Raw genomic sequence first — 21,996 nt, 5'->3', positions numbered from 1 at the left:
GCAGAGGAACAACTCATCAAGCACCAAGGAAGAGAAGAGCCACGGTAACACTGTATCACAAAAAGAAAATGATGATTCTCCAGAAACCAAACTTAAAGTCATGGAATATTGAGATCTAACTGATAAAGAATTCAAAATAGCTGTCATAAAGAAACTCGGGGAGCTATGAGAAAATCAGGCAGTTTAATGAGCTAAGGAATCAAATTAATTAACAGAAGGAATATTTTACCAAAATATTGAAACTCTAAAAAAGAACCAAACAAATTCTGGAGCTGAAGGACTCAATAAACAAGATGAAGAATGCATTAGAAAGCCTTGGAAGTAGAGCAGACCGTATGGAAGAGAGGATTAGCGAGCTTGAGGATAGAAATCTAGAAATGATACAGATAGAAAAAGAGAGTCTTTAAAAAATAAGGAAATTCTATGAGAGCTATACAACTCTTTTAGGAGGGACAACAGTAGGGTAATGGGTTATCCCAGAAGAAGAAGAGATGAAGAAGGGAGCAGAGAGTTTACCTAAAGAAATAATAGCTGAGGGACTTCCCTGATGGTTCAGTGGTTAAGACTCCGACCTTCCACTGCAGGGGGCATGGGTTTGATCCCTGCTTAGGGAACTAAGATCCCACATACCGTGCAGGGCGGTCAAAAAATAAATTAAAAAAATATATATACCCGTGGGCCTTTTCCCTTTGGGAAAAGGCACAGGGGGAGAAATGTTTTACTTCTTATCCTGGATGGTGGCTACACAGGTACTTACTTTATTACTATTCTTTAAAGTAAACTCCAGTGTTTTGTGCATGCTTCTGTATATAAGGTATATGTCACAATAAAACAAAAATACTGAAGTGGAAAAATAAGATGATGTCTTCAAGTGAATAGGAAGTTCAAAGCACTCTTCAAGTTAATTTTCTTTACCTGGTTTAATTTTCTTGGAGATAAAATAAAGATTTTTCAGTTTTCAAAATATTAATCATGACTGAATTGTGATGACAACAGAGATTTATAATTGGAACATGACTCTTTGAATTTTTGCTCATTTTAATTCTAAAATTAACTGCTATAAAGAGCCCTGTTGGAATAAAGATTTTCTTCAGAAAAAAATAAATAAAAGTAAAGATTACTGAAACCAACAGCATATCAGGGATGTAAAAAGATTAAGGTTTAAAAAAATAATAATAGCTGAGAATTTTCCAAGCCTGAGGAAGGAACTATATATACAAATCCATGAAGCCAAGAGAACATCTAATTACCTCATTGCAAAAAGATCTTCTCTAAGACACATTATATTAAAACTGTCAAAAGTCAATGACAAAGATGTACTAAATACAATGTAATACCCTGGATTGGATCTTGGAACAGAAAAAGGACATTAGTGGGAAAATGGTAAAATCTAGAGTTTAGTTAATAGCAGTGCATTTGTGTTTTTTTTTTTTTTTTTTTTAATTTTTTATTTATTTATTTATTTATGGCTGTGTTGGGTCTTCGTTTCTGTGCGAGGGCTTTGTCCAGTTGTGGCAAGCAGGGGCCACTCTTCATCGCGGTGCGCGGGCCTCTCACTATCACGGACTCTCTTGTTGCGGAGCACAGGCTCCAGACGCGCAGGCTCAGTAATTGTGGCTCACGGGCCTAGTTGCTCCACGGCATGTGGGATCTTTCCAGACCAGGGCTCGAACCCGTGTCCCCTGCATTGGCAGGCAGATTCTCAACCACTGCGCCACCAGGGAAGCCCTGTTTTGTTTTAATTTTAACAAATGTGCCATGGTATATAAGATGTTAACATTAAGGGAAACTAATAAAAATTTTATTAAAAATGCAAAAAAAAGTCAATGGCAAAGAATTTTAAAGGCAACTAGGGAAAAAAGGATGGTTACCTACAAAGGAACCCCCATTAGGCTATCAGCAGTTTTCAGCTGAAACTCTATAGGCCAGGAGGGAGTGGAATAACATTCTCAAAATACTGAAATATTAAAAACTGTCAGCCAAAAATACTTTATCCAGCAAAGGAGAAATAAAGGCTTTCTCAGACAAAAGCTGAAGGAGTTTATCAACACTAGACATGCCTTACAAGAGATGTTGAAAGGAGCTCTTATGCCAAAAATAGAAAGGCAAAATACACAAAACTTCGAGTAAGGTGATAAATAGAATCAGAAAATTGCAACTCTATGTCAGAATAGATTGTTAACACTGTAATACAGCATAAATATCAAGGGAGAAAAAAGCAGAAAAAATAACCATATCTACTTCAATTTGGTGACAAGACTCACAACATAAATAGGGATAATTTGAGACAACAAAAACAAGAGGGGGGGGGCTTCCCTGGTGGCGCAGTGGTTGAGAGTCTGCCTGCTAATGCAGGGGACACGGGTTCGAGCCCTGGTCTGGGAGGATCCCACATGCCGCGGAGCGGCTGGGCCCGTGAGCCACAATTGCTGAGCCTGCGCGTCTGGAGCCTGTGCTCCTCAGCAAGAGAGGCCGCAACAGTGAGAGGCCCGTGCACCGCGATGAAGAGTGGCCCCCGCTCGCCGCAACTGGAGAGAGCCCTCGCACAGAAACGAAGACCCAACACAGCCATAAATAAATAAAATTAAAAAAAAAAAAAGATTTTGAGAAAAAAAAAAAACGAGGGGAAGAGGAAAAGGACAGAACCTATATAGGCAAATGAAGATAAGATGCTATCAGCAGAAAAAAGACTGTCTTATCTATGAGATGTTTTACACAAACCTCATGGTAACCACAAAAGATAAATCTAGAGCAAATACGTGAAACATAAAAAAGAGAAACATCATAGAAAACCACCAAAAAAAAAAAAAAAATAGCAGACAGAAACACAAGAAAAAAGAAACAGTGGAGATAGAGAGCAATCAGAAAACAAAAGATAAAATGGCAGTACCAAGTCCTCATCTGTCAATAATCATCCTAAAAGTAAATGGATTTAATTCACCAATCAAAAGACACAGAGTGGTTGGATGGATTAAAAGACAAAGACCCTCCCCCTGCAAAAAAATATATATGAAAAACAAGACCCAACTATATACTCCCTCCAGGAGACTCACCTCAGCTTTAAAGATAAACATAGGCTCAAAATGAAGGGATGGAAGATGATACTCCAAGCAAATGGGAGCTAAAAGAAAGTGTGTCAATAGTCATATCTGACAAAATAGACTCCAAGCCAAAAAAGGTAATAAGAGACAAAGATGGACATATAAAAATAATAAAGGGGACAATTCATGAAGAAGATGTAACATATATTAATAGGTATGCACCTAACATAGGAGCACCAAAATATATAAAGCGATTATTAATGGACCTAAGGGAGAAATTGACAGCAACACAATAATAGTAGGGGACTTTAACACCCACCTACACCAATGGATAGATCATCCAGACAGGAAGTCAGCAAAGAAACATCAGCCTTAAATGAAACATTAGACTAGATGTATTTGATAAATTTGTACAGAACATTCTATCCAAATGCAACAAAGTACACATTCTCAAGTGCACATGCAATTTTCTCAAGGATACACCATATGTTGGGACAAAAAAAGTCTCAATAAATGGAAGAAGATTGAAATCATATCGAGCACAATGGTATAAAACTAGGAATCAACTAGGAGAAGAAAGCTGGAAAAATCACAGATATGTTCATGACTGAACAACATGCTACTGAACAACTGTTGGGTCAATGGAGAAATAAAAAGTTACCTGAAGACAAATGAAGATTAAAATGCTACATATAGGGATGCAGCTCTTAAAAGAAGTTTATAGCAATGCAGGCCTACCTCAAGACAAAAGAAAAATCTCAGGGAATTCCCTGGCGGTCCAGTGGTTAGGACTCTGTGCTTTCACTGCAGAGGGCATGGGTTCGATCCCTGGTTGGGGAACTAAGATTCCACAAGCTGCACGGTGCAGCCAAAAAAAGAAAGAAGGAAAAAAAAAACCTCAAACAATCTAAACGTAAATGTAAAGGAGCAAAAAAAGAAGAACAAACGAAGCCCAAAGGCAGTAGAAGGAAAAACATAATAAAGATCAGAGTGGAAATAAATGAAATAGACTAAAAAGACATTAGAAAAGATCAATGAAACTAAGAGATGGTTCTTTGAAAAGATAAACAAAATTTACAAACCTTTAGCTAGACTCACTAAGAAAAAAAGAGCACTCTGCTAAATAAAATCAGAAACAAAAGAGACTATTAACAGCAGGTATCACAGAAATACAAATGATTATAAGAGAATACTAAGAATAGCTCTACATCAACAACCTAGGAGACATGGACAAATTCTTAGAATCATACAACCTTCGAAGATGAATCAAGAAGAAATAGAAGGACTTCCCTGGTGGTGCAGTGGTTGGGAGTCCACCTGCCAATGCAGGGGACACAGGTTTGATCCTTGGTCTGGGAGGGTCCCACATGCCGTGGAGCATCTAAGCCTATGAGCCACAAGTGCTGAGCCTGCACTCCGGAGCCCGTGAGCCACAACTGCTGAGCCCGCATGCCACAACTACTGAAGCCTGCACACCTAGAGCCCACGCTTCGCAACAGGAGAAGCCACTGCAGTGTGGGGCCCGCACACTGCAGAGAAGAGTGGCCCCTGCTCGCCGCCCCTAGAGAAAGCCTGCACACAGCAACGAAGACCCAATGCAGCCAAAAAATAATAAAAATAAGTAAATTTTAAAAAAAGAAATAGAAAATCTGAATAGACAAATCACTAGTAAAGAGATTGAAACAGTAATCAAAAACCTCCAAAAAAAAAAAAAGTTCAGGACCAGGAGGCTTCACTGGTATATTCTATTAAACATTCAAAGAAGATTTAATACCTATTCTTCTCAAACTCTTCCAAAAACTTGAAGAGGAGAGAACATTTCCTAACTCATTCTGTGAGGCCAACATTACTCTGATAACAAAGTCAGACAAAGACAACACAGAAAAAGAAATTGCAAGCCAATATTTTTGATGAACATAGATGCAAAAATCCTCAACAAAATATTAGCAAACCAAATACAACAATACAGGAAAAGAAACATACACCATGATCAAGTGGGATTTATTTCAGGGATGCAAGGATGGTTCAACATCTGCAAATCAATCAATGTGATACATCATATTAGCAAAATGGAGGATAAAAACTGTATGATCATCTCAATAGATGCAGAAAAGCATTTAACAAGATTCAACCCCCATTTATGATAAAAACCCTCTATAAAATTACTATAGAAGGAACATACCTCAACATAACAAAAGCTATATAAACCCACAGCTAACATAATACTCAAATTTGAAAACCTGAAAGCTATCCCCCTAAAATCAGGAACAAGACAAGAATGCCCACTCTTGCCACTCTTATTCAACATAGTATTGGAAATCCTAGCCGGAGCAATTAGGCAAGGAAAAGAAACAAAAAGCATTCAGATTCGAAAGGAAGAAGTAAAACTCTCAGTATTTGCAGATTACGTGATTTTATAGATAGAAAATTCTAAAGACTTCACAAAAAAAAACTGTCAGAAATAATAAATGAATACAGTTGCAGGGTACAAAATCAACATACAAAAATCTGTGGTGTTCCTATATATGCTAACAATGAGCTAGCAGAAAGGGAAATTAAGAAAATCTCATTTACAATTGCAACAAAAAGATTAATTACCTAGTAATAAATTTAACCAAGGAGGTGAAAGATCTGTACACTGAAAACTATGACATTGTTGAAAGAGACTGAAGAAGACACAAATGGAAAGATACTCCATGCTAATAGATTAGAAAAATTAACATTTACCTAGAACAATCTACATATTCAATGCCTATTATTCAGTCCCTATTAAATATTCAGTCCCTATTAAATATTCAGTCCCTATTAAATCCCAAGGATATTTTTACGGAAATAGATCAAACAATTCTAAAATTTATATGGAATCACAAAAGACCCCAAAGAACCAAAGCAATCCTAAGAAAAAAGAACAAAGGTAGAGGTATCACACTCCCAGATTTCAAACTATATTACAAAGCTATAGTAATCAAAATAGCATGATATTGGCAGAAAAACAGTTACACAGATCAATGGAACAGAATCCAGAGCCCAGAAATAATCCCACACATTTATGGACAATTAATTTATAACAAAGGAGCAAAGAACATACAATAGAGAAACAATAGTCTCTTCAATAAATGGTGTTGGGAAAACTGAAAAGCCACATGCAAAAACAAAAAAAACAAAAAGAAAACACTATGTCACACCATACACAAAACTCAAAATGGATTAAAGACTTGAATGTTAGACCTGAAACCATAAAACTTGTAGAACAAATCATAGGCTGTATACTCCTTGACATTGGCCTTAGCAATATCTTTCTGGATATGTGTCCTCAGGCAAGGGAAACAAAAGCAAAAACAAACAAATGGGACCTCATCAAACTAAAAAGCTTTTGCACAGTGATGGAAACTATCCACAAAATACAAAGACAACCTGCCGAATGGGAGAAGATATTTGCAAATCATATATCCAATAAGGGTTAATATGCAAAATATATACAGAGCTCATACAACTCAACAACAACAACAACAAAAATCCAATTAAAAAATGGGCAGAGAAGCTGAATAGACATTTTTCCAAAGAAGATGTACAGGTGGCCAACAGGCACATGAAAAGATGCTCAACTTTGCTAATTGTTAGAGAAATGCAAATCAAAACCACAACGAGGTTGTCACCTCACACTGGTCAGAATGGCCATCATCAAAAAGTCTACAAATAATAAATGCTGGAGAGATATGGCCCAGCAATCCCACTACTGGGCATGTACCCAGAGAAAACCATAATTCAAGAGGACACATGCACCCCAATGGTCATTGCAGCACTATTTACAATAACAAGGTCATGGAAGCAACCTAAATGCCCATCGGCAGATGAATGGATAAAGAAGATGTGGTACATATATACAATGGAATATCAGCCATAAAAAGGAACGAAATTGGGTCATTTGTAGAGACGTGGATGGATCTAGAGACTGTCATACAGAGTGAAGTAAGTCAGAAAGAGAAAAACAAATATCGTATATTAATGCACATATGTGGAACCTACCTAGAAAAATCGTACAGATGAACTGGTTTGCAGGGCAGAAATTGAGACACAGATGTAGAGAACAAACATATGGACACCAAGGGGGGAAAGCGGCGGGGGGGTGGGAGTGGTGGTGTGATGAATTGGGAGATTGGGATTGACATGTATACACTGATGTGTATAAAATTGATGACTAATAAGAACCTGCTGTATAAAAAAATAAATAAAATTCAAAAATTCAAAAAATGCTGTAGAGGATGTGGAGAAAAGGGAACCCTCCTATACTGTTGGTGGGAATGTAAATTTGTGCAGCCACTATGGAAAACAGCATGAAGATTCCTCAAAAATAAAGAATAAAACTACCATATGGTCCAGCTATTCCACTTCTGGGTATTTACCCAAAGACTACGAAAACACTAATTTGAAAAGATATATGCACCCCTATGTTTATCACAGCATTATTTACAATAACCAAGATATGGAAGCAACCTAAGTGCCTGTGAATGGATGAATGGATAAAGAGAATGTTTTATATGTTTACAATAGAATACTACTGTTATATAAACAAGATGAAATCTTGCCATGTGCAGCAACATGGATGGGTGGAACTTGAGGGTGTTAGGCTAAGTGAAATAAGTCAGACAGGGAAAGACAAATATCATATGATTTCCCTCATACATGGAAAAAACTCAAATGAACATACTAAGTGAAATGGGTAAAGGGGATCAACTGTATGGTGATGAATGGAAACTAAATATTTGGTGGTGAGTACGCTGTAGGGTATACAGAAGTAGAAATATAATGTTGTACACATGAAACTTACATAATGTTATAAACCAGTGTTACCTCAATAGAAAATAAACTTTTAAAAAAGGCTTTGCAGACTTAGGGTGATGGACAAATCTGTTTTAATTCATTTGAAGTCAAAGAAAGTTATATATATTCAGAAAAGTTTGTGTCATAGAAAATGGTGAGAGTATCAAAGTTTAATTTTTCCTCTGTAAAAGTAAGTGTAATACATATCTCTATCATATACCTACTGTTTGTGCTCTGCTGTGCTATTAGGTGCTGTACATACATTCAGCAATTAATACTTAAGTATTTTTGTTAATTAGACATCAGTATTGGAAGTAGATGTTGTCATTGTTATTTCAGAACAGAGAATACCAAACTAGGGATCTTGGATTCAAGGCCAGACCTCAAAGCTCATGATCTTTCTACTCTTTCATACTTATTTTATTTACTGTAATTTACAGATTGCAGGTTCTTCAAAAGGAATACAGAATTCTACGGATATTCCTGAGATGTCAGTCAGGCACCAAAAGGAAGTCGCAGTGGAGGGGAGGGAGAGTCCAGAGATTGTCTCAACTTGGTCTCCGACAGGCATTTCTTGGAGTGGTGGAGCAGCTCGGGAGAACTGCATGACACCCGACACAGAGCAGAGCTTGGAAAGCTCACAACCTCTGGAAGAGGACATGGCTTTAAACGAAGTCCTACGAAAATTAAAACGTACTAACAAAGAACAGCAAACTCTGATCCAAGACCTACAGCGTAGTAACATGCATTTAGAGAAGAAGGTTGAAGAACTGCAGATGAAGACAACTAAACAGCACGTGTTCGTGGACATCATCAATAAGCTAAAGGAGAATGTTGAAGAATTAATTGAAGACAAATACAGAGTAATGCTAGAGAAGAATGATACAGAGAAGACATTGCAGGATTTGCATGAGATTTTAGTTAACACCCAAAAACATCTTCAGGAATCCAGGAATGAAAAGGAAACCTTACAGCTAGAGTTTAAGAAGATCAAGGGCAATTATGTTAGTCTACAGGAAAGGTACATGACTGAAATGCAACAAAAAAATAAAGCCACAAGTCAGTGCATGGAGATGGACAGAGCCTTAAGCAAGAAAGAAGAAGAGGTAGAGAGGCTGCAGCAACTCAAAGGAGAACTGGAAAAGGCCACCACTTCTGCTCTGGACTTGTTGAAAAAGGAAAAAGAGACCCGAGAACAAGAGTTCCTGTCTTTACAGGAGGAATTTCAGAAACGTGAAAAGGAAAACCTGGGTGAAAGACAGAAACTGAAATCTAGACTTGAGAAATTGGTCGCTCAAGTTCAAAATTTGCAGTTCATATCCGACAATGAAAAGGCTAAGAATACAGAACTCCAGCAGCAGATCAACAAAGTAAAAAATGAAAACTCAAAACTTCAGCAGCAGGTTGCAAGGAGTGAGGAGCAAAATTATGTCCCTAAATGTGAGATAGCTCAACTCAAGGAGGACTTAGAGGAAGGGATAGAGTCAGACATGGCAAAGGTATTATCACAAATTCAGAAGCTCTAATGCAGAATTTCAGGAGTTTCTAGTAGTCTTCTGATGCATATTTGGGCATGGCCCGTACACAAATTTGTTGGCAGAGAGAGTCATTAACAAAAAAGAGAGAAAGGAAAATGCACCACAGGTTTGGAGAAGTTTCTTTGGTTCTTGGGTACTCACATTAAAGAACAGCCATTCCTGGCCTCTTGTGATTATTTTGGTAGTGGTGAAAATTAATGTGGGAATTTTGTGGGTTCCTATGACCAATCATCTGGAGCATCCTTTGAGAAAAGATTTTCTAGGTGGGTTTCGCAATCTTTTCATACCACATCTGCCTATTCAAACTAAATAATACAATTGCATATTTGGTCTACAAGGTAAAACAAACCTATGTTGTATCACATAGTAATTTTGTAAAGTTATAAACATTTTTACTGAGATGTAGTTGACATATAACATTATATTAGTTTCAGGTATACAACATAAAGATTTGTTATTTGTATATATTGCAAAATGATCATCATAATATATCTACTTAACATTCATTAAAAACATCATGAGAGCCTCATATCAATGTGTTTGGAAAGGCTGTAATTTTGTATTTGCAGTTCAAATGGCTTTTTTGGCAGACAGCCTGGAAGCATGTCCTGGTAGTGATAATCTTCACAAGCCAGAGCATATCTGTTCTATTTCAGTTTTGTAGGCCTGCCTTAAAGTATTTATAGTATACAATCTTATTAACTCTGAGTACTTAGAAAGAAGGCTAATCTAATCTAGAAAAATGTATGAGTTTATTTTTACATTTGTCGTAATAACTTAGGCTGAGCTGATCTGTTGCTTGAAGATGTCCTTAGAGGACTCTCTTTCATGAATCTGTAATCAGTATAAGTATTGCTTGCAAGTAAATAATTCTATTATTTTTAATGACTCAGAAAAATATTGTTCTCTTATTAAAAAATTCTCTCTGTGATCTTTTCTCCAGAAAGAAGGAAGGACTATCTAAGCCAGTGTGGTTCTCAAACTTTAGCATTCATCAGCATCAGCTGTGAAAATGCAGATTGCTGGGGCCCACCCAGATTTTCTGATTCAGTAGGTGTGCAGTGGGGCCTGAGAATGTGCATTTCTAAGAAGATCCTGGATCTCACTGATGCTTCTGGTCCAGGGATCACACTTTGAGAACCACTGACCTAAACAAAGATGACCTTAAGTTTAGCTGGTAGCCAAATCATGGCAAGTTTTGAATTAGAAAACACTGAGTAAATTAGTGTAACTGTGCAGAAGTTTATCCAGTATACAATTTTTTTCCTGAGCTTTCTTCTTTAAAAAGCAGTGAAGTTCCTTGTTCTATCTTGACTAATCAATTTTTTTACTCTGCTTTTAGTTTTGCTTTTCATTACCTTTAGGTCCATTTTCCCAAAGTGTGTTCCGGGAGTATCTTTGAGGTCAAAAGCATTTTCATGGTAATAAATACGAAGACATTATTGCCTTTTTCACTCTCATTCTTTCACAAGTGTACAGTGGAGTTTTCCGGAATCTATGTGACATGTGATGGTGTAATTGCTTTTCACGGCTGATGGAATGTGGGAAGCACATTATGAGAATCCAGCTATCTTCTATTAAGCCAGCATTAAAAATATTTGCAAAAAGTGTAAACACTGCCACTCTTTTCACTAATTTTTCATTTTGGAAAATGTGCTAACTTTGTATTAAATTGTTACTTACATTGACACGTAATAGATTTATTGTTATTTGAATTAGTAAACAAATATTTTTGAATGTTCTCAGTTGTAATTTCACTACAATAAATATTGATAGATATAACCTAATAAACAAAAAGTTTCTGGGATCCTCAATAATTTTTAAGAGTGTGAAGGCATCCTGAGAATCAAAAAGTTTGAGAACCACTGCTCTGAGTTTTTAAGAGTGGTATTTTATTCAGCATTTTACCTAAAAAGTAATCCAGATTCTTTGTCTTTATTGTGGCAAATCTGAATTGTGTACATGTAGGATGCAAAGATGATACATTCTAATTTGTTCCTGAATCACTCACCTTGTGAAGGAGAGAGCCTGAATCCCCCAGACATGAAAAGAACTTCGCAGCTGACCTCCAAAATTTGCAATCTTCTGGCTCTGATGGTACGACTTCTCATGTGCCAGGTAATTAGAAAAAATCATATTTTTTACTGGGAGAAGAGATATCAAGGTTGGACAATTAAGTTGTGAAAGAAAAAAAATGGAAGTAAAAATACAGATCCTTCAACCAACCAATCAGCCCTTCCTTCTTCCCACTGCTTCTTTCTTTCTTCAACACCTAATTCCCACAAATCTATAGTAAGATAATATAATAAGATTAAAAAAATAAAAACTTCAGGCGAAACCCTTCCCTCAGTGCTTTCCACATTTCAGGAAAACTCCCTCAGAGTAATAGTCTTGTGCTTCAGGGCAGCCTCTGATGAGAGATTGTTCACACAAATGAGCTGTTTACCCGATCTAAAATGCAGCTTTGGGGCAGGGGTTGGGCAGTGCAGAGCTGTGTACATTAATTAGTAGAATGAAAAATGAAGTTAGTGTCTGGTGAGTTCAAGGCACGGCTTCACCACCTTGCTGTTGTGTGACCTGGCCAAGTAAATTTTCCTTTCTCAGCCTTAGCTGAAGTGATATTTGCTGCTGCCCTGGGAGGTTACAAACACTACATTTTAATGAGAGAACATTTTAAGGGCATGACACTTGATAGCTTCTCAGTTATTAAGCTGTCTTTCTTCCTCTTCCCTCTGATCATTGTACATCTCTTTGAGCTTCAGTGCACTCCTCTGAGCCAAAATTTGGGGACATGAGTTTGCAATGTTCCGGATCCAACACAACCTTTATTCCTGCTTTCTTTTAGCTAAAATTTGTTGCACACTATCATTTATTGAATGCTGGAAACCAAGCTAAGCATTTTTAGCAGTGATCACAAAGTGGTGGCCCATAGACTGTATCCACCTGAAGTTTTGTCTTTAATATTTGAATTTGAATATGGCACAAACTCTTCTTTGCTGTAACCTTTTCCACCCCACCTTGCCCCTTCAGACGTCTGCTTTCTTACCATATTTGCTTGGCTTTCTCCTGTCTCACTGGAGGCTGCTGTTCTTTCTCAGTCTTATTTGCTGTCTGCTTCTTCTCTACAAGACCTCTCAGTAAGGGAGTGAGTCATCAGCCCTCTTCTTAGTAGGTCTCATCCCAGGCCAAACAAATATCTGTTTGCTTAAGCCTTCAAGATCAGAGACTCCATATGTCAGATGCCCTCTGCCTAATGCAGGGTAAGCCCTTAACAGGCACTCAACAATATTTGCTGACTTCCCAACCTGTCCTTGGAGGCATTTAAGTTGACCCTGCTTTTCATGGGTTATCTCATTCAATTCTTACACCAGTTTTTACATTATCAGACTTTTTTTTTTTAACATGGAAAAACAAACTGAGGCTTAGAATCATTGAGTTTCTTGTCCAAAGTCAAGTGGTTAAGTGACAGAACTCAGATGGTTAAGTGACAGAACTCAGATACAAACCCAAGTAGTCTGACTGTAATGCATGCACTTTTGACCCTTAGGTTATATTGGTCCAAGTATCTTCATTCTTGTGGAATGTGGGTGCCACTGAAATATCTAGAGTTTCAGTATTGTTGAGGATGTCTGATTGTTCTGGTGTCAGGTATAACAATTTGTCTAAAATTTGGATTTGTAAACTGACTAGGCTAAGAGCAGATGTATGTATGAGTATATAAGCATGTGTAGTTATTAACTTCCCAGTGATTATACTAATTTGTCCCAATAACAATTTATATACAAGTGTGAATCTATATGAATTCTTTCCACATTAACCCTTTATTAGATGGCTTACGATGAGTAATTGAAGAATTGAGTTCAATATGATTTTATCTCCTTTGGTTTAGCCACTTATTTTGGAAGGGAGATTTATTTCATTTGTGTTCTTTCCTTCCTCCTTTTAACTTTACTGAAAACTTTTTAATATAGCTTCTCAAAATGTTACCCTTAGGACATCACCAATCCCGATGCCGAACATTTCAAAGAGAATGAGAAAGTTAGTGATATCATGCTACAAAAATTGAAGAGTTTTCACCTTAAAAAGAAAAAGTTAGATAAAGAGGTACTGTATGTATTCTTCATTCTAAAAATTGTATCATTTTTAGTGAAAAAAAGACAGAAAAAGGTCATGTAAAAGTATAAAGAGGCTCCTAAAATTTTGGATTTTTTTAAAGAATTATTTTGGGGGGCAAGATTAGCTTTACTTTGGCCCTCACTAAGGAGATACACTGTTCAACATTTGACTTGTTTTATAACATAAGTATGTATTAGAAAATCTCATTCATCTACCAAAAATTTGGTATGATTGTTTTTTCACTTTTGTATGGTACTACTGATTCCTGAAGAAGAGTGTATTTTGACATTTCTATAGTGATTACAAACTTTATCACTTGGAATAATGAATACATTGAAAACAAATTTTATTTCTCAAGTGGGACAAGGGTAAGGGAAGAGGCTCTTGGAATTTCTTCAATCATTCTTTTCCTGGTGTAGTGGTGCAGGGATGGAGAGAGAGACTGAGGAGAGTCAGTTATACAGAGAAAGTGATAACAGGACATGAATGTGTGCTCTTTTAATCTGAAAGGAATACAGAAGTGACTAATTTATCTGGCTAAAGGAAAAAAAACGTATTTAAATCTGGGATTCAATTTCAGTGCTGCATTATCAGGAAATGACTTCTCTGAACTGAGGTGGATAGAAAATTTGTTGCAGGTATTCTGCGGAATCTCTTTGTCTCTTAGCTAACCTCTAGAGAAAAGGACTAAGGAATAAACAGACAGGCAGAGAAACTACTGGCCTCCACTTCTTAAACCAGTTTTCAGAAATACACCCAGTTGAGGATTCGAGTAGGATGTTATAAAAATACCATTTCAGATATTTATGTTCTCTTGGTAAATTTCTGTGTCATTCCTGTAATACTGGCAGATGAAATAATATGATGTGTGTAATTTGATTCAGTGAAGGGAGTTGCAGGGAAGAGGAAGTGGCTGGGGTATTAACGATACAAGGCTGACCGTTAACTGTTAGTAGTTGAAACTGGATAATAGTTACCTGGGCGTTCATTAAAGTTTTTCCTCTTTTCTGGAAAGTGTTCATAGTAAAAAAAAAAAAAAAAAAAAATTCTGTGCAGCCCTCACTAATATTTGGAGGAGTTAGAATATTGAATGTTAAGATTTATTGTTATTACATGGAACAAACAAATAAACAAGGAGAAAGGACTATAAATTGCATCTAGAAAAATTTGGCTAATTTTTTTTCTTTAAAGAAGAATTTTAATAGCCTGGCTGTAAAAACAATTGAATATTAGGATAAGCTCTCTGGAGATCCCAAGCCCACGCTCAGGTTTAATGATTTACTGGACTCACAGGACTTAGCACATAGTTGTTCTCACAGCTATGATGTATTATTACCGTGAGAGGATACAGAGCAAAATCAGTAAAGGGAAAAAGCACGTAGGGCAAAGTCCAGAGGAAATCAGATCCAAGCTTCCAAGAGTCCTTTCCCAGTGAGTCACACAGGGTGCACTTCCTTTCGCCAGCAGTGACCTGTGCAGCATGCGTGAAATGTTCCCAGGGATGCTTATTGGAGACTGAGTGTCCAGGGTTTTGATTGGAGGCTGGTTGGGTAGGCGCCCTCTGCCTACCACGTACCAAAATTCCAGACCCTCCCGAAGGAAAGGGGTATTCAGCATAAACGTTCTTTGTACAAATAGGTTAGGCACAGTGAGCCTTCATATCAGGAAATGATGGAAACCCTCCCACAATCCAAGTTCCTAGATGCCAGTCAGAGGGCAGTCTGGCGAGCAGGCCTTTCTAAGGACAGCAGTCTCAGGCCTGCTGTGTGAACTCTCTGCTACACAAGAGCTTTAAAAACAAGACACCTTTGGAGACCAGGGACTGTGCATAGTTTGGTGACTTTATTATAAATGTTATGGAATGTAGTTTTATTTCCTCTCCTCTGAAATAGAAAATGCTTTTTTCCTTAGCTACTGAAACATAAAGACAGAATCACAGCTTTCAGAGAGTTAATTGCTAATGAAAAATCATTTCAAGATCAGGATACTGAGGTGAGTTAAACATTCACTATGTACTATCTTTAACATACAAAAATACAATTTTAGATACTTAACATTGAAATCATTCTGACTCCAAGTTCTACACATCTGTTATTGAAACCACTAGAGATCTCTCTGATGGTTAAACTAATAACATATTCATTGTCAAATGTTCCAAGGAGTGTGAACATATTGGAAGTGAGTACAAATATGTTTCATTTCAGGTTACAGACTTTGATTCAAATGAAGCCAAGAATGTCGGAGACGTACCTGTCTTACTGGGAGCCAAACTGGATCAGTACCACAACCTAAACGAAGAGCTTGATTTCTTGGTAAGAAACACCTTTTGTTGCTTTGCTAGCATTTTTATATACAACACCATTTTATTAACAAGTTCAGGAAATTATCAACCTTCAGAAATTTCGCTCATTGAAATGGTCACACACTGGCATAGTAGCAGCATTATTCACCCACAAAAATATACAATTGAAGTTTGCATTTTCAGGTTTTGAAATTTTAAATATTGTCCCACCTGATTTCTGTTTAATCAGATTTTTTCTTTCAAAATGCAGAAATTTTCAAATATGTGCAGTTTTTCATAGAGGATGGAGCACATTGTTGCATATGCTACCACTATTCTTATAGCAACAGGTGTCTACAGCAATCATGATTAAGGGATGTACTTTGGAAAATGGCACTCATACTTTAGATGGCATCTAAAGATAAAGGCATCACAAGGAAATGGTAATTATGTGAGGGGATGGACATGTTAGCTAAGCTATGGTGGTAATCATTTTGCAATATATAAGTGTATCAAATCAACACGTTTTATACCTTACACTTACACAGTGTTACATCAATTATATCTCAATAAAGCTGGAAAATTTAAGATAAAGGCAGATAAAACATGAAAAATACATGGGAAGAACATAAAAATATCTTGGTATCTAGAAAGTTACAGCCCATTTGGATCCCACCTTAATTAAAAAGAGGTTAACATAATTTATTTTTTAATAGCTAGAGAAGTCTATCATCATATTTCTAACTTATTAAAAATCAGGGAATTCCTTGGCAGACCAGTGGTTGGGACTCAGTGCTTTCACTGCCAAGGACTCGGGTTCAGTCCCTGGTCGGGGAACTAAAATCCTGCAAGCCGAGCAGTCTGGCCAAAAAATTAAATAATTAATTAATTAAAATTAATTAATAATTAATGATAAATTAATTAAAATCGGCATTCTGTACTAAATTCATTACACACCCATTCATCTTTAAGAGAGAAAAAAAAGTCCAACGTGGTGAGGGCTTAAAGGTTTCTTCTTTTCTAATTTGTTCATTTTTTTCATTAAATAAGTAATTGTTCACTTCCCACGAAAGGTTAAGCAGGGCTAGTCGCTATGAAGATAGAAAGATAAATCAAGCATGAGCCCTGGGTTTCCCTGGTGGCGCAGTGGTTGGGAATCCACCTGCCAATGCAGGGGACACGGGTTCGAGCCCTGGTCCGGGAAGATCCCACATGCCGTGGAGCAGCTAAGCCCGTGCGCCACAACTGCTGAGCCTGTGCTCTAGAGACCGTGAGCCACAACTACTGAAGCCCACACGCCTAGAGCCCGTGCTCCGCAACAAGAGAAGCCACCTCAATGAAGAGTAGCCCCCGCTCGCCGCAACTGGAGAAAGCCCACGTGCAACAAAGACCCAATGCAGCCAAAAATAAATAAAATAAATTTATAAAAAAAAAAAACCATGAGTCCTGCTTCCAAGGAATCTAGAAAAGTAGATGCGATACATAGATAATTATTTACGAGGACTAAAGGGAACATTTTTAAAAAGAGATACACAGTGACGAGCATCCGGCAGAGGAGATCAGAGGAGGAACCGATGGCATCCTGGTGGGAGAAGCACAGAGGACGGTGACCAGACTGTTAGTGGGCGGATGAGAGGAGGGCACGCGGTAAGCTCTGGCTCTATCACCAGCTTCTGTGCTTCAGGCATAAAAAGGATGGGAGTGGACCTTGATCTTCCCCGGGTGGGAAGCTGGAGTGAGGAAAAGGACACAAACGGAAGTGCTCAGACACACTGTGTCGCTTTTAACATGTGCTGCAGACTTTCTTGTACAAACCGTATCTCAGAGAAACCAAATAATTGATGAGGGAGAGGTCTTCATGGAAGAATGTAAGCTATTAAAAGCAAGAGAAGACACACCTGCAGAAAATTTCATTTTGCATCCCTGAATGAAATAAGGAATCCAGGCAATTACAATGGCTGCTAAAACGTTTAAGTTCAAGGCTCATAGGAACCTGTTAATGACCAACACCAGAGCCCCCTTGTCTGCCTCAACCACACAAAAGGTGAGACATGCCCCTGACGGGATGCAGGAGGGAACCGGGCACTGTGCATGAGGTGTTCTCACCTGAACCACCTGTTCTGAAAGCAAGCTTCTAGACCACATGACCAGCTGACAGGATAAAGAACCATGTTAAGTTGACCATGATAAAAATCCAGAACGTGAGAAATTCTAATCCATAAACAATTGGCACAAGGAAGGGGAGGGAGAGGAGAGGAAGAGCTGTTCTAGACTCAGAGATTAGAGACCTGAGACAAATCAAGCAAACGCATCGTGTGTAGATCCTGGCTTGAACACACCCACTTCACAAAGATATTCGTGAGATAGCAGCAGAAAACCGAACACAGTCTGGGTGTTAGATGCTATTGAGAATTTATTGTTAATTTTAATAGATGTGATAGTGGTATCATTGTGTCTTTAAAAGCCCTTGTCTGTTAGTGATACATACTGAGAAGTGTTTATGAGTGAACTAACATGATGGCTAGCTTTGCTTTAAAATACTCCAAGAAATTTAAAAGGTGGCAGAGTGAGAGTGGGGGGTGGGAAGTTGGAGACAGATGAAAAAATACTGGAAAAATGTTGATAATTGTTGAAGTTAAGTGATGGGTACATGGAGGTTCATTATACTACTCTCTCTACTTTTGTATGTGTTTTGGAATTTTCCAAAGTGAAAAGGGCTTTAGTTTTGTTCTTTGGTTTTGAAGTGCAGAAGTGTGCTCTAGAAGGCTCACTCCTCATTCTCCAAGGAACTCTAGGCCAGGAAGACTAGGTCTGCCAGAGTTAAATTTGGTGGCTTGCACCTCCTCTCATGCTTTCTCATGTACTACTCCTGTGGTCCTTCTGACCCTTGCCTTTGGTTCTTCTTCACAATTCTGATCTTATTGGCTGCCCCAGGAGCCTCCTGACCTCCTCCATCCTGAGACAGGACCCCAGCTTTGCCTTCCTGCTGGCTCTAGCCAGCTGGATGTTTAACTTTCAAGTGCAAACTGTCTCCTGGTCCTACAAGGCCTTGATAAGGTACACCAAAGTCAGGGATTTGGTCAGAGGGAAGAGGCAAGAGTCCAGTTAACACTGCTGACATTCCGGGTTCAAGGGGGGCTAATAAGATTGACCCCTCAAGTTCCTCATAGATCCCATCTTCTGTAAAATAGGAACCTTTTTATAAAAATAAGATACTCTTTTTTAAATTTTTATTTTATATTGGACTATAGTTGATTAACAATGTGTTAGCTTCAGGTGAACAACAAAGTGATTCAGTTATACATATACATGTAAAAAATAAGATATTCTTTAACCAGTATTATAGAAGATATCCTTTAACCATTATTGTAGAATAGTTGAAGATTAAAAACTAAAATACTATCCTAAAATTTACCACTTCACTATAACACTCTATATATTACATAAAACATTTACCTAATTTGGACTTCCTTGGTGGTCCAGTGGTTAAGAATCCGCCTGCCAATGCAGGGGACACGGGTCCAAGCCCTGGTCTGGGAAGATCCCACGTGCTGTGGAGCAACTAAGCCCGTGTGCCACAGCTACTGAGCCCGTGCACCTAGAGCCTGTGCTCTGCAACAAGAGAAGCCACCACAATGAGAAGCCCCCGCTCACCGCAACTAGAGAAAGCCCGCGCACCGCAAGTAGAGAAAGCCTGCGCACAGCAACGAAGACCCAACGCAGCCAAATAAATAAATAAATAAATTTATTTTTAAAAAAGAAGATATTCTCTAACCAGTATTATAGAAGATATCCTTTAACCATTATTGTAGACTAGTTGAAGATTAAAAACTAAAATACTGGACTTCCCTGGTGGCGCAGTGGTTAAGAATCCGCCTGCCAATGCAGGGGACACGGGTTCGAGCCCTGGTCTGGGAAGATCCCACATGCCGTGGAACAACTAAGCCCATGTGCCACAACTGCTGAGGCTGCACTCTAGAGCCCGCAAGCCACAACTACTGAGCCCACGTGCCACAACTACTGAAGCCTGTGCGCCTAGAGCCCGTGCTCCACAACAAGAGAAGCCACCTCAGTGAGAAGCCCATGCACTGCAATGAAGAGTAGCCCCCGCTCACTGCAACTAGAGAAAGTCCATGCGCAGCAACGAAGACCCAACGCAGCCAAAAATAAATAAATAAATATATATAAAAAAAAAAACAAAACTAAAATACTGTCCTAAAATATACCACTTCACTTTAGCACTCTATATATTACATAAAACATTTACCTAATTTGGGCTTCCCTGGTGGTCCAGTGGTTAAGAATCCACCTGCCAATGCAAAGGACACAGGTTCAAGCCCTGGTCCGGGAAGATCCCACATGCCGCAGAGCAACTAAGCCTGTGCCTCAAAACTACTGAGCCTGTGCTCTGTAGCCCACGAGCTGCAACTGCTGAGCCCATGTGCCACAACTACTGAAGCCCATGCACCTAGAGCCTGTGCACCGCAGCAAAGAGTAGCCTCTGCTCGCCACAACTAGAGAAAGCCCGCACGCAGCAACGAAGACCCAGCACAGCCAAAAACAAAAACCAAAAAACCCATTTACCTAATTTATTATTTTGGTAGCCTTTAAAATTAGAAGTTTGTTAACTTGTAAAGAAATACTCAGAAGGAAGCATCATATATATATATAATTATTTTTATTTTCATGTTATGTCCTATAGCCATAAAAATAAGAAAAGAACAAATATGTAAAGCATAAAATTACTACTCTAGGAAAATTTTTCTAGGTATTCCAAAAGAAAATAACCGTAGTCCCTTGTCTCATGATCCCTCTGAACTATGAACCATACCTGCCAGCTCCTGCATTTGGGCACAGTATCACCTTGAGTATACTTTACATTGGTGTTACTGACCAATCTCCTGAGGAAGGGTCTGGGTTCACTAGGATTCAGGTCAAACAGGTGGGAGGGTTGTACCACCAGGTGGAACCCCAGCTCCTCGGTTTCCAGAGAAGATGTCAACCTTACCACCTATTTCCTTGTTTTCCCAAGCTCCCTGGGCATTCCTCTGATGCTCTGACCCTATTCCTCACCTTCCTGGTTCTGATTTCCCTAAATCCTATTCTAAAGCCAGCGCAAGAAACAATATTTGCGCTGCAGACGCTTTTCAGAGGATATAACCTCAATCTATCTGCCGACCAACTCTTAGGAGGAGCGTGTGTAAGGATTCCTGTATCTCTGAAGGGTTATGTGTGCCATCCTATCATTCCTCTAGCAGTAACCCGCAGTAAAAACACATTTTACATCTTGATCGGATACCTATATGCCCACACACAGAAAAAACACCAGTTTCATATTCTATCCTGTTCTATTCCATTTTTTGTGTGCATGTTGTTCATATATTCATTTCAATACTTATTGAGGTACAACCTGGATCATGTTTGTTATCAGAAAGCTGCTGCTTGGAACACGCTATCTTGGCCCTCACAGAATTGCTTTTACTGAGTTGTGTTTTTGTGTTTTATGCCCTCAACAATCCTAGGAAACATCTTTTTCCATTTGTTGTAAAAAGATTGCTGCTTCCCTTAGTGCCACTTGGATGAGAACGTCCTTTGAGACTTCAGGCCTACTAGGAAAAGCTTTTCTTAGAAGCAGGTGTGTTTTCATTGCATGAATAATGAAAATCATGTAACTGACCAGGTTTCTGTTTGCTTTGGCTACCAGGAAGTTTAGTTCCGAAAGCATGGTGCTGTAGCTCAGGGCTTAACTGGCTTCATATCTGCCTGTTGTTCTTTATCTGTTCTGTACATTCTGGTCTAATTGTTTATTTTTAATTTATATTTTATTGCATATATTCAATCTCAAAACCTTTGTGTAAAGAATTGGGGAATCAGTCAATCAGCCAGCCTTCAGATATCCCAGTCTCCAGGACTGTTCATAATGATGACTGATGCATCGCTGTCATGGTATTATTTCTACCTTGACACACTTTCTTTTCTTTTCTTTTTTTTTTAATTAGAGTAAAATTGCTTTACAATGTTGTGTTAGTTTCTGCTGTACAGTGAAGTGAATCAGCTATATGTATACATATATCCCCTCCCTCTTGGACTTCCCTCCCCACCCCATCCCACCCATCTAGGTCATCACAGAGCACCAAGCTGAGCTCCCTGTGCTATACAGTAGGTTCCCCCTAGCTACCTTGACACACTTTCTCTGTGA

The 21,996-nt window shown here is 38.4% G+C and overlaps 1 protein-coding gene across 2 annotated transcripts in view; it reads left to right on the top strand.

Moving 5' to 3' along the window:
- The window catches only part of CAGE1 (cancer antigen 1), a 48,830-nt gene that overhangs the window by 10,946 nt on the left and 15,888 nt on the right, over positions 1-21,996 (top strand). For both annotated transcript variants that reach the window (XM_059937872.1, XM_059937873.1), the window contains exons 3-7: positions 8,303-9,361; positions 11,369-11,518; positions 13,394-13,504; positions 15,428-15,508; positions 15,721-15,828. In XM_059937872.1, the coding sequence (XP_059793855.1) occupies positions 8,303-9,361; positions 11,369-11,518; positions 13,394-13,504; positions 15,428-15,508; positions 15,721-15,828 (1,509 nt within the window). The remainder of the gene's footprint in view (positions 1-8,302; positions 9,362-11,368; positions 11,519-13,393; positions 13,505-15,427; positions 15,509-15,720; positions 15,829-21,996) is intronic.

This window comes from Balaenoptera ricei, chromosome 11 (assembly GCF_028023285.1).
Source record: "Balaenoptera ricei isolate mBalRic1 chromosome 11, mBalRic1.hap2, whole genome shotgun sequence".
Classification (NCBI taxonomy): Eukaryota; Metazoa; Chordata; class Mammalia; order Artiodactyla; family Balaenopteridae; genus Balaenoptera; species Balaenoptera ricei.
Note: the sequence above shows the minus strand (reverse complement) of the source record. Positions and strands in the feature narration are given on the sequence as shown.